The following is a 13,405-nucleotide window of genomic DNA, read 5'->3' as shown; positions in this document are numbered from 1 at the left end:
TTCTCTACCACATGAAACTGTTCAGGCCAAAACATTGAAGACTTTGAAGGATGATGCAAACATAGTTCTTTCACCATAATCATGTTGAATGGCCTGCGCCTACTCGTGTTCCTGTGTTCAGTTTTCCTATTTCTATGTTGCAATAACATTGCCTCCTTTTTTAATTTGAATTAAAACTATCTTACTCAGCCTTAAGATACGCAATCGCCCAATCTCTAGTCCTGTGTGGGAGGGAAAAAAGAATTCCACCAAATGACTACCTGTGTTGAGAAAAAATTCTTCTCATCTCCGTCTTACATGCAAGTCCCCTAATTTTCAAATGGTATTCCGTAGTTCTAGGCTCTCCAAGAATGGGAAATATCCCTTTGACGTTTTCTTAGGATTTTATGCATTCGATAAGATCATCTTTCACTCTTCTAAACTCCAATTTAACTGTTGTGGTTGGTTCGCTCACCGTACCTGTTTATTGATGGCCTTCTTGGTGGATGACCAAGCCTCTAGAAATTCCCATGCTTGACTCTGTTTGGCCTGACCTAGGATTCTGATGTTGTCCCATTTGAACTGGTGGCTCTTCCTTTCCGTGTGAATGGAGATGACGGAGTACTGGTCATCACTTTTTATCGCTAGTTGGTGTCCATGTATTCTAGTGGCCAGTTTCCTTCCTGTCTGTTGTAGTCTTTGCATGGGATCTTGTATATCGCGTTGGTTCTATCCATAGTGGGTAAGGGGTCTTTGGTTCGACTTAGCAGTTAGGGTAGTGTTGATAGGTTTGTGCGCCACACTGATGCCCAATGGTTGCAGGAGTGTTGTGGTTATTTTGGATATGTTCTTGCTGTAAGGTAACGCGATGAGTGTGTCAGGGTGTACTGTATATTCCTGTTGTTTGTGTGACAGGCATCATGTTGTCGCTAAATACTTGGTAGAGTTAGTCTTCTTTGTTTGGGCATTGTTCCGGGTTACTGCTCATTTAAATAATGTTTTTATGCAACTCCGTTTGTAGGTGTTGGAGTAGTTAGAACATAGAACATAGAAAGGTGCAGCACAGTACAGGCCCTTCGGCCCACGATGTTGTGCCGTGGATGAATCCTAATCCAAAAATAAAATAACCTAACCTACATTCCCCTCAATTCACCGCTGTCCATGTGCATGTCCAGCAGTCACATAAATGTCACTAATGACTCAGCTTCCACGACTACCACTGGCAAAGTATTTCATGCGCTCACAACTCTCTGGGTGAAGAACCTCCCCCTGACGTCTCCTCTATACCTTCCTCCTAACACCTTAAAACTATGACCCCTTGTGGCAGTCAATCCTGCCCAGGGGAAAAGCCTCTGGCTATCGACTCTATCCATGCCTCTCATTACCTTGTACACCTGTTGCTGTTGAAATTCAGAACTTGATCTGTGTGTGTGACCTTTCTGCGTACCTTTTGTCAGAAATTCCCCATTGGCCCTGCATTCTACCATGTCGTCCGGGAATGGAAGCTGTTCATTCTTTTCTTCTTTCTTGGTGAATTTGATGCCCGTGAGAGTGTTTTTATAAGATGGTGTGGCTCCTCTAGTTTACTCTGTTTTAGTACAGTTTAGTACAACCATTAGGCATCAGAGGGCACACAAACCTAAGTCAACACTACGCCAACTGCTAACTCGAACCAAAGACCCCTTACCCACAATGGACAGAATCAACATGATATTACAAGATCTCATGCAAAGACTGCAACAAACATTACATTGGACAGACAGGAAACAAACTGGCCACAAAAATACATGAACACAAACTAGCTGGGGTGAACTGGCTGAAGACTGACATCTGAGAAGCTAGGGACCTAAGGAGGCTACAGTATGGATTTGTCTGAAGATGTTGGAAATATGTTCGCCTTTTCTTTCTTAGTGATGTGTTGGACTTCAGCGTTGCTGGGGATGAATTTGTTATGGAGTCACCTCCTCCAGTTAAAGTTGTTTAATTGTCCTCCACCAGTCACAGCTGGTTGGAATAGGGTGCAAAAGCTTTGAAATTAGATTTTGATTGGCTCACTTAGTTATGTCTATCCATGCTATTGCAATTTAGCACACGTGTAATCCTGAGTTGTAGTTTAGCCATTTGCCATCTTATGGTGTGTTTGATGTTGCTGTGAGGATTCTGTTCTGTACTCATTGAACTGGGGTTGGTCTCTTGGCTTGATGATATTGGTTAGATAATTAGAGAAAATAATTTTATGTGAATGGTTGATTGGGCATAGAAGTACAGAATCCATTTTGGCTTTTAAGAGGATGAAAAATGGTAAAACAATAGGAATAAATAGTTGGTACTTTCAGAAAATTATCACAGGTACAAAAACCCAAATGCCATCTTTCTGCACTATAGAATTTGTTTACCCTGTTAAAATTTTGAACTAAATTCATTATTGTGAGCAGTGTTGAGAATAATCAAGCCTATGGTTGCAGAGAAATGGAGTACACTAACACCAATAACAAAAACAAAGTTTCTAGAGAAGCTCAGCAGGTCTGGCAGCATCTGTGAAGGAAAAAAAGAGTTAACATTTCGGGTTCAGTGACCCTTCCTCAAAACCATGTACGCTAACACTACCTGGGCTGGAACATTTCAAAATTCAGATCTACAGTTGCAAAGTACAATGTTCAAATTTTTGTGTTGTTTAACTTTATCAGAAATACACAGTGGTAAATGATTTTGATCTGAGGTTAGCAACCATTGGTATTCATGTTTCCCATCTTGAAACTTTATTTTCTTTTGCTCCTAGGTTATTTGATGTATGCACCGTATCTCGAACAGACCGAGAGACAAAATTGACTCTTGTTTTCGAACATGTTGATCAAGATTTAACTACCTATTTGGAGAAAGCCCCTGCACCTGGAGTTCCTCCCGAAACAATTAAGGTATATGGAGTGATATTTAATGCACTAGCTTGTATTTTAGATTCTTCGCACAGTGTGAAAAATTTACAACAGTTTTTGATGCACTTATTCTCAGTTTTCTGTTTTTATTTGATTTTCTGTTGTGAATTTCTTCCTCAGTAAGGGATTTCTTTTCCGCTTGGTCATATTAATAATTGTCAGCAAATGTTTTATACATGTCTTCAATAGAATTGAAAATCAGGAGAGATGTATGTTGGGGTTTATTCTGGTATTGTCTATTTTTCGCGTGTCACTCAAATTCACAATAAACCCCAAGAACTGAAGAAGAGATTTTTTTTTAATGTCATCATGCAGAATGCATTGAAGGATATGCTGTTTTGGTTCTTTGTGCCATGTAGGAGATAACGCCAAGCTCTTTGATTCCAACCCATTTCACTCCTCCTTGTCTCTCTATTTATCCTCCTATCCCTGATCCATTTTCCTTGGTTCATACTCCCATCACCATCCCATCATAATGGGACCCTGTAAACTCACTCGACTCTGCATAAGTGCTGCCTCCCTGTACAAGTTACTCAGCTGGTTCCACATTCTACCCTGTAATTACTTTCTTTTCAGAGAATTATTCAATTCAACCTCTGCCACACTGTCAGACAGTGCATTCCAGATCCTGACCATTCAATGAATAAAGAAGTTGATCTTTATGTTCCATTATTACTTTCAGTTACCAAAAAATCGTATCCTCTGATTGTCAATCCTTTAGCTCTACCCAGACCCCTCTAGACTATAAATACCTCTATCCACTCCCCTCTTAAACCTCCAAGGAGAACACCCCAGCTTCTCCGTTAAAAACCAAAAGAACTGCAGATGTTGTAAATCAGGATCAAAAATAATGTTACTGGAAAAGCTCAGTGCTCAAAAGCTCAATGTTTTGGGTCCAGTGATACTTCCTCAGAACTTTGGAAGGGTCACCAGATCTGAAACATTAACTCTTGATATTTTTCTTCACAGATGCCGCCAGACCTGCTCAGCTTTACCAGCAACTTCTGTTTTTGTTCCAGTTTCTCCAGTCAATACACGCAACTGAAGGTCTTTATCCCTGGAACCATTCTCATGACTTATTTTCACACTTGCTCAAATATCAACGCGTCCTTCTGAAAGTGTCGTGCAGGTCTGGGCGCAATATGCAGCTGAAGTTGAACTAATGTCTTATGGGTTTAACATAACTTCCTAACCCTCCCTTGCTTGCGTACTGTATTTCTCCAATAATACAACTTGATTTGTTTTTTTGAGCTATGCCCTAAAATCGTCATGGCACACTCTGACAATATGTGCACATGTTGTTCAATCAGGCGAGAGATGCAGGATGATGTTTGTCCCACCTCATGACAGTTTAGCATTTTTGAAATGGAGTGTTTTGACCATTTGAGTCATTTTAAGAATAGACACAAGAGATTTTCTGATCAGTTTAAATCATAAAAATGAGTTGCCGTCGCTGCTGTCCTCACTGACTTACATTGGCTCTTGCTTAAACAAGGCTGCGGTTTTAAAATTCTCCTCTTTAGTCTGAAATTGTCTAGAGCTCACTTTTCCCAAACCCCATAATCAATCCCAGGCTCTAGCCTCAAAATTATATTGTGTTTCTCTAATTTGGCGTCTTCAGTATCCTTAATTTTAACCGTCCACCATTCGCAGCTGTTCAAGCCCTTGGTTCAGGAATTTATCACTAAACCACTACTTCTTTTTGCTTGCTTAAAGTACTTCTAAAAATGTTTTTCTTTGATCATACTTTTGGTCATAAGCTCCATATCTGTTTGGTTATATCGTGCTCCCATAAAATGGGAGAAGTGCCTTAACGTATTACTGTGTTAAAGATGCCATAAAAATACAAACTGTCGTTATTTTAGTAGCTGCCATGTGAATGAGGCAGCAAAATCAAACTTTCTCTTTAAACGTATTCTGAACAAAGGAGATAAATTTGACCTTGGGCACTAGTATAAAATAACATTGTGATCCAGTTGTGTTGATAGCTATCTCATTGAAGCTTCCTATTTATTTTTAGGAAATGTTTTTTATGAAGCTGTAGATGCTGGCGTGTCTTTATTTATTGCACATCCCTAGTTGTCAAAAAATAGTAATGGTGACTTTTTTGTTAAGCTTCTTTGAAGATAATAGTTCTTTTTCATTGAGTGATGCAGTCCTTGTTTTAATGGTATATCTATTGTGGTGTTGGGTAAAAAGTTCGGAGACTTTGGCAGCTGATTATGTAAACAGATGTACTGACTGAGTTAACTATTCTGACATAGATAGTGTTGAGCATTTTGAATATTGTTGAGGCTGATTCCATCCAGGTGTTTTTGCAAGCTTTCTAAGTTGAGGGGTATATGATATCCCAAAAAACACTTGGTAAAAGTGGAAAGATTGCACTGTTAATCAAGGGTGAATGTGGAATCGTTTGGGTGGAGTTCAAGGATATTGGGAGAAACAAGTCACAGTGGGTGTAGCCAGTTTGTACTGACCCCAAACAGTAATCACGGTGAGGGACAAAGTACAGAAAGAATGTGCACACTTGTGTTAAAGGGATGGTATTGGGTGACTTTAATCTATATATAAATGGAAAAATCAGATTGGTTGTATCCTGGGTGAAGAGTCTGTAAAATGCTTTTGATAGTTTCTTAGCATACCACGTTTTGAAATCAACCAGAGGGCAGGTTATATTAGACTTATGCAATGTGACAGCATTAATTAATGACCTCAGAATGGAAGCATCCCTAGGTCTCCGCAAGTAAGTAACAAGTATGTTAGTCTTCTGGAGAGTGAGAATCAGGACTTAATATGGAAAATGAAGAAATGGCAGATGTAATGTACAAATGTTTTGTTTCTAACTTCACTTCTGGAGGATAACAAAAAGTTTACAGTAACAGCTGTAAATCAGGAGGTGGCAGGGTGAGAGGCATTTAGTGATACTTGGCAGAATACAATTCAAGGAAGAAGTGCTAAGCAAAGTGATAGAATTGTGGGTTGACAAGTCACCAGATCTACATGGATTTCATCTTAAAGTTTCAAAAGATGTTGCTACTGAACTAGTAGATGAGTTGGTGCTAATTTTCTAAAATTCCCTTGATTGGTGAATGTTTTCATTAATGTGGAAAGTAGCCAATATAACCTTCTATTCAAGGAGGGAGGGAACTGAAAAGAGACAGAGACAATCATTGACCAGTTAGAGTGAAATTCATTGTAAGAAAGATGTCAGAATCTGTCATTAGAGAGATTATAACTGCCCGTTTGGAAGAATTAGATATAATAGGGAAGAGTCAGTTTTGGTTTTGTTAAAGGGAAATCATGTTTAACCAATTTATTCTCTGAAGGAATAACAAATGTATTGGATAAAAGGAATCCTGTGGCTGTATTCCACAAGGCATCTGTTAAAGTGCCATTCAAAAGTTATTGTGGGAAATAAAAACTCATTATATGGAGTAACCTTTTGGCATGGATAGAAGGAAGATTGGCTGCTCAGCAGAAAACAATGCATAAATGGGCCAGAGACAGTTGGAACTGCAGATGCTGAAGAATCTGAGATAACAAGGTGTAGAGCTGGACGAATACAGCAGGCCAAGCAGCATCAGAGGAGCAGGAAAGCTGACATTTCAGGCCTAGACCCTTCAGAAATGAAGGCCTTTCTCTGGTTGACATAATGGGTAGGTTCACATAGGACCCTCAGTGTTTTACAATTTGTATCCATGATCTGGATGAGAAGAGTAAAAGCATGGTAGCTAAGTTTGCAGACAACATTAAGATAGGAAGGTATGGTGTGAAGAAATTATAAGGAGGTTGCAAACAAACATGGATATGTTGAGTGAGAGGACAAAGATCTGGTAGATGCAGTATAATGTTGGATAATGTGAAGTTATTCTCTTTGGCAGGAAAAATGAAAAAGCAGAGTATTACTTAAATGGAAAACAGCTGCAGAATTTGAAGGTGCAGAGAGATTTCATTGCTCTGGTACACAAGTCACAAAGTTTGCATGCAGATATGGTGCATAATCAAGTTGGCTTTAGGAATGCGATCCTTTATTGCGAGAGGAATTGAAAGTAAAAATGAGAATGGTATGTTTCAGTTGTACAGGGCATTGATGAGCCCACATCTTAAATACTGTGTGTAGTTCTGGTCTGTTTATTTAAGGGGGGTATAAATGTGTTGGAAGCGCTTCAGAGGTGTTTTACTAGATTGATCATGCAATGAGCAGGTTGTGCTGAGAGGACATGTTGGAAAATCAGATGGTAAAGCAAAATATCAAACATTGAGGTGCTTACCTGAGTTGACACACCCAGCATCCACACCAGATTATAGCCTTTCTGCTCCTTGCCTACAGAAGCCACCTTGCCAACCATCTTTTAATTAATTTGAAACAAATGAAAGATGGAGATAAACCTACATCAAGTAGAATGTTTATAGGTGCCAACAAGTGAAAACATCTGTTAAGCCATTAACTACCATTTTCCTTGCCTTGGAGATGTATGATAACAAGCTTTTGTCTGACCAGACAGATTTCTATTAGTCAAGTTAATGATGTTTTAATGAAGCATAAGGAGCAATAACAAAATGGCATGTAATGGGTTGACATCTGCTGTGATTTGTGCCTGGCCAAAGAAAACAATATAGTTACTGAGAGCAGAATTTAAACAACAATAGAGCATTTTCAAAATAGCAATCACCCCTTCATTTTACCATGTGGTAGTTCTTATTGTTGACTTTATTACACTCCTCTAAATGTCAGCACAGCCCTTGCTTGTATAATGCACTAACTTTTGCTTTCACTCAGTTCATCTGGATAAATATTTTTAACCTTATTTCAACTTTCCAGTCACTTCCAAACGATTTGTAGAATGAAGTAATGGGCCCCTTGGCACTTTCAATGTAGGGCCTTGGCAGGGCATCCAAACAGTCCTGTTGCAACCCCTAGTGTAAAAGCCACTTAAAAAGAATTGGCAGCACAGTGTCCCTGTTAACTTCTGCACGTCACATGCTGTCATCCAAGTTACACCAGAGGAAATGATTGTTTAAAATTTTTGGTTTCGGCACTTTGGTTACCCTCTCCAGACATGTACCCTTCACTTAAATAAGTGAATGCAATTAGCTGTTATCCAGAAACAGCTGCAGCAAAAAAAAGGGGCTGTTGCTGTTGCTGGGGCCTCCTAAGGCTAAAACTGAAGTTTAAATGCATTTGGCCTACTTGCAGCAGGTTAGGATATGAATTTTCCATTTTTTAACTGCTCAAAAAAAGTTTGACTTTGACTCTTGCAATCAAAATAATCAACACTTCTTTCTTACTTTCTGCAATTGTATTGCCTTGGAGGAATGTAACCTGATGAAGCTACCCAACTAAGAAACAGAGACAGTGGGAACTGCTGATGCTAATGAATCTGAGATAACAAGGTGTAGAGCTGGATGAACACAGCAGGCCAGAGGAGCAGGAAAGCTGACATTTCGGGTCTGGACCCTTCTTTTGAAGAAGGGTCCAGACCCAAAACATCACCTTTCCTGTTCCTCTGGCCTGCTGTGTTCATCCACCTCTACACCTTGTTATCTCAGATAAGAAACATTTTTGTTTACCAGAAACCAAACAGAAACAATGTTTTACTCACTGATATGTTAACTTAAAGAGTTGCACTATTGAATTCAAATGGCAAAAGAAATGGATTTAACTTCAAAAATGAAAGACAGATCAGGAAACAGCATCTCTCAAATTCATTAAATGGGTATGTAGAATTAAAATTGAGCATTATTTTGTACCCATCGTCAGTCAGAAACATTGAGTGCATAAGCTATCTCTGCCTCCTCCTGAAGTCCTCAATGTCGCAAATGTTATTTTTGTCAGCTCAAGTCACTCCACGTGATATCACAATGCAGCTGAAGGCTCTGGATATTACATAGACTATGGATTCTAACAAAATTCCAACATTGGTCCAGAAGACATGAACTGTAGAATTAGTTATCCGCTAGCTATGCCTGTTCGCGTACAACTACAAACTTGCCTCTACCTGTATGTGTGAAAATTTGCCTAGATATGTCTTATCCTCAAAACGTAGGACAAATCCAACCTGGGTGATTACTGTCCTGTAAGTCTGCTCTCAATCATTAGCAATGTAATGGAAGGGGTTGTCAACGATGCAGTTAATTGGCACTTAACTCAGTAATAACCTGCTGACTGAAACTGTTCAGATCCTGGCTCATTACAGCTTTGGTCCAAACATAGACAAAAAGGCTGACTTCCAAAGGTGATATCAGAGTGGCTGCCCTTCACTTCAGAGCGGGTTTTGTTTTTAATCAAAGTGCCCCAGTAAAAGTGAAGCCAATAAGAATCAGGGGAAATCTTCTTCTTGATTGATGAAGGGTCCGGACCTGAAACGTCAACTTTTCTGCTTCTCTGATGCTGCCTGGCCTGCTGTGTTCCTCCAGCTCCACATTTTGTTATCTCTGACTCCAGCGTCTGCAATTCTTGCTATCATAAAGGAAGGTGTGTTGTGGTAGTTTGAGGTGTTTCATGTCATGACAGGAGTTCCTCAGGTTAGTGACTTAGGCCCAATCATCATCTTGTGCTTCATCAGTGACCTTTCGTCTGATTATAGAAGTGGGGATGTTCGCTGATGATTGCATAAGGTTCAGTGCTATTTGTGACTGCACTGGAAAGTTTCCATTACTGGATATTGCTGCATGACTGATTTTACAACCATCTATTACCACAGTGGGGTGACTTTCATTTTGCAGTTGATAGCAACTAATAAACTATTTTAGATTCTTTGTGTATGCTAGCACTTGGGGTCCAATCCTGAGGGGCCTTCACAAGGTGGATATGGAAAGGATAGTTCATCTTGGATTAGTACTAAGGGGTCACATTTAAAATTAAGAGATTTCCCATTTAAGTGGAGAAGAGGATTTCTTCTCCTCAGGGCCATGAGTCTTTGTATTTGCAAGGGAAGTGGCTTCCATTCTTGATAAACAAGAGTAAAAAGATGTCAGGGGTATGTGGGAAAGTGGTGTAATTACGTCAGTCATGATCTTATTCAACGGTGGAGCAGCTCAAGGGGCTAAGTGGCCTATACCTGCCTCTAATTTGTGTGTTCAGATGTGTTATTTGAATAGACTAATTGTTGTTAGAAGGCTTTATCTAGCTGAAGAAACAAACTGACTCATTACGACGTTGGTTCAAACACAGACAAAAAGGCTGAATTCCAAAGGTGATATCACAATGACTACCCTTAACTTCAGAACAGTTTTGTTTTCTTAAATCGAAATGTTCCGGTAAAAAAGAAGCCAATGAGAATCAGAGGAAAAACTTCCTCTTGATTGATGTCATAACTAATACAAAGGAAGATGTGTTGTGGTGCTTGGAGGTCTTTCACCTCAGTCCAGGCTGTCATGACATGAGTTCCTCAGGTTAGTGTTCTTTTGGTTTTTTTATGACTGAGAAAGTTTTATCTCAGAAACTGAAGACTGCCATTCACACTGCAAATAGAATTTTATTTTGAGATTTCATCTAATCTCTGAATGGGTCCTGCGGTCTGCCGTGTAGCCGTGGGGGTACGGCGGGGGGGACCTTGGTATGGGAGATAGAAACGGACTTGGGAAATTAGTTCTGGCACAAAACCTAGTGTGCACACTGCAAGGAGCTGTGAGAATTCGGGAAAGGACCATAGCTTGGCACGGAGGGCAGGGGAGCTAGCGTGGTGTTGGATATGAAGATTTCGGGAGCAGTAGAGGATATTAGATGGTGTAGGTTAACATGGATGGTATATGGGGATTATGACATGGAATGAGGTCTAGAGGGATCTTCTATCATTCTCTTCTTTATTTTTCATCTTGAAACATCATGTCAGATCATCAAAGTCAGCCTTCCAGCCAGCTCACCTCTGTACAGAGCAACTTCAATATTTCTCTCAGGGCTGCCTGTCCTGACTTCTAGTCTTCAACATTAATATGCCTTTTCTCTATTCTGAGAAAATGCACCTTTTGGATCCCAGGTCTTTTCACAGTGGGGTGTTTATATTTCCAGTGTTAGCATCTATAAAGCCTATAATTGACAACTCCCAATTACTCCTGAGTTGTGGCTGCACAAGACTACTGAACAGCTGTTACTAATGGATTTACATCTAATTTAGAAAATTCAGACTTACAGGTAAATCCATTCACCAGAGGACCGTCTAGTGATATTATTTTAAAACTCCAGTGTAGAAAATAGAAATGAATATGTCATGATGAATGCAGCCAACAAGTTAAATATGTTTCTGTTCTGATACAGTCTGTGAAAAAGCATGTAGTTTATCAGTATGCTTTGACTACATGTAATGTTTATGTTACAGCACCCTGGAAGTACTGTGTGCAGTATATCAATGTATTGATATTATGAAGCACATCATGAATGTATGAAATACTTCTAATATTTTATCATTGTTTATTATTAAGGCATTACTTAAGTATGTTTAAAAATTGAATTCATATTTGTTTTTAATGTTATTCTTGCATTGAATGATTCAACACACAAATTTTAAATAAATATGTCAGTGTTGCCTGCATAAAGACCACATTTTTTTATTTTTCTTTACTTTTTGGATTGTGGATCAAAATGGGAAAAAGACTGCTTTAAACCAAGAACTATGGAATGACTGTTGCACACTGTAAAACAAGTTACTAGAATTCACTGAGAGTCATGTTCACACTGTTGCATTGTTCAAATGGTGGACGGGATGGGGAAAGTTCTCTAAGATGCCATGGCATCATGGATGCATTTGTAGAGCATCCTTCGCCCAGAGACAGAATGCTGATTGGTTTGTGCCATCGAGACAAGTTGTGGAGGCCAGGAATCGTCAGCGTGACAACTTCCTAATTGGCTCCTGGGCAGGTAAACAGAGTTTGTGAACAATGCTTGCTGTCTGTCTTTGTTTTCTTTTCCCCTCTGTGTGTCTTTCCCTCTCTCTCTGTTGGTTGATCTCTGTCGCTCCCTCTGCCTCTTCGAGCAGAAGGACTTGGTAAGAAAATGGATTCCTCATTTAGACTTGTGGACTTGTGATATTGGACAGTTCTTCATCAGTGCTTTTTTTCCATCTTTACCATCCACATTTGCCTGTGTCTGTATGTGTATACATGACTAGAGTTTTAGCTGATGGTTATGTGTTGATAGTTCATAATTTTGCATGCCACTGATTACAATTGATTTCTTTGCAATATATAATAGCTTCTTCAAAAGTAGAGGCCTGGTCAGTGTTTTCTGTTAACCTGAGTCTACCGGGCAGGTAATTTGGGGAGTTTGAATAATTTAATAAAGTCAGCACAAAAGTTATGACATGGCGAATAGTGGAGCTTAAGTATCAGTGCACTTTCCCAATGAGTTGTGATGGTAGTTAAAATTCATAGGACGTGCTGGTGTAATACCTTGCCAATATTCTTTTTTGCCATGGGTACGTTCATTGTTATTAAAATTGTACTTGCGTTTTTTTAAAACAAAGGAATAGGTTCTTATGTTGGTCTAATGAATACGTCTGGTTAAGTTACAATTTCTCCAGACCTCCACTTTTTGCATCTTGTCTTACACTGAGATAGCACTTCTCACTCTTAAGTGAATGGATTTGGAGCCCCAAATCTTCCTCCCTTTTAATTCTCCTGAAAAATTTCCATTGGCATCCCAGCTCTACACCCAAAAAATTATCAACCCTACCAAGTAGCCAATCCAGAGCCACCTCTTCAGATTCTGGTTCTATTTGCCATTCCCACCTGCTCCATTCTTGGTGGCAGTCAGCAGCCATCTAGGCCTTGTGCTGCAGAACACTCCTTAAAGCTCTCATAACACTTTATTCACCCTTCAGTAGCTTTCACAAAAACATTTTCTATTTCACCATGCTTTCAGCCATCTTCCCTAACACATGTATTACCGTATTCTTTCTTCTGGCTCAGGATGCTGATAGTCAACTTTATTAAATCGAACAGCTTTTTGCTGCCAAAATCCAACATTGTGACCTGTTGACACGGAGCTGCCTTTTGTTCGTATGAAGCAGCCTGAGCATTAGGGTAGTTAATTCCATGTTTTAGTGTTTCACTGAAGGTCACTTAGTTTTCATGTCTTTTATCTGAGATGTAAACAGCCAGATGATCAAAACACAACAGTGCCTGAGGCTTTAGGCTTATAAGAATAATTGTATTAATAAACCCTTCCTGTTTAAAGGCTTGAGTTTCAAATAGTAATAAACACAGAAAGGAGCAGATGACCTGAAGTTGGACTTTATTTAACGTTGCCCTCTTTGATATTAATTGCTTTTCATGCTTGCTAGCAGAGTGTCTAGCTAGGCTTCCTTCATCAATGATTCCTTTTTCTAAGAGGCAAAGCTGTGTGAGTAACTCAAAAGCATAAACAATGCCTGGGAGTACGTGATGCTGTTGGTTTCTTTTTATAACGAAAAGTCAAGAAATTTGGCTGATGTGATAAATATAAAGAGTGGATTGGAATGGAATATAGATACCCTGTGAATCCTGAGATAGCCTTG

General features: G+C 39.4%; 1 protein-coding gene across 4 annotated transcripts in view; it reads left to right on the top strand.

Moving 5' to 3' along the window:
- cdk6 (cyclin dependent kinase 6) overlaps positions 1–13,405 on the top strand; it is a 233,213-nt gene that overhangs the window by 47,970 nt on the left and 171,838 nt on the right. For all 4 annotated transcript variants that reach the window (XM_048521459.1, XM_048521475.1, XM_048521467.1 and 1 more), the window contains exon 3: positions 2,759–2,894. In XM_048521459.1, the coding sequence (XP_048377416.1) occupies positions 2,759–2,894 (136 nt within the window). The remainder of the gene's footprint in view (positions 1–2,758; positions 2,895–13,405) is intronic.

The sequence above is a fragment of the Stegostoma tigrinum genome, chromosome 2 (genome assembly GCF_030684315.1).
Source record: "Stegostoma tigrinum isolate sSteTig4 chromosome 2, sSteTig4.hap1, whole genome shotgun sequence".
Taxonomy (NCBI): domain Eukaryota; kingdom Metazoa; phylum Chordata; class Chondrichthyes; order Orectolobiformes; family Stegostomatidae; genus Stegostoma; species Stegostoma tigrinum.
The sequence above is the reverse complement of the archived record's forward strand: the minus strand, read 5'-3'. Positions and strand labels throughout refer to the sequence as shown.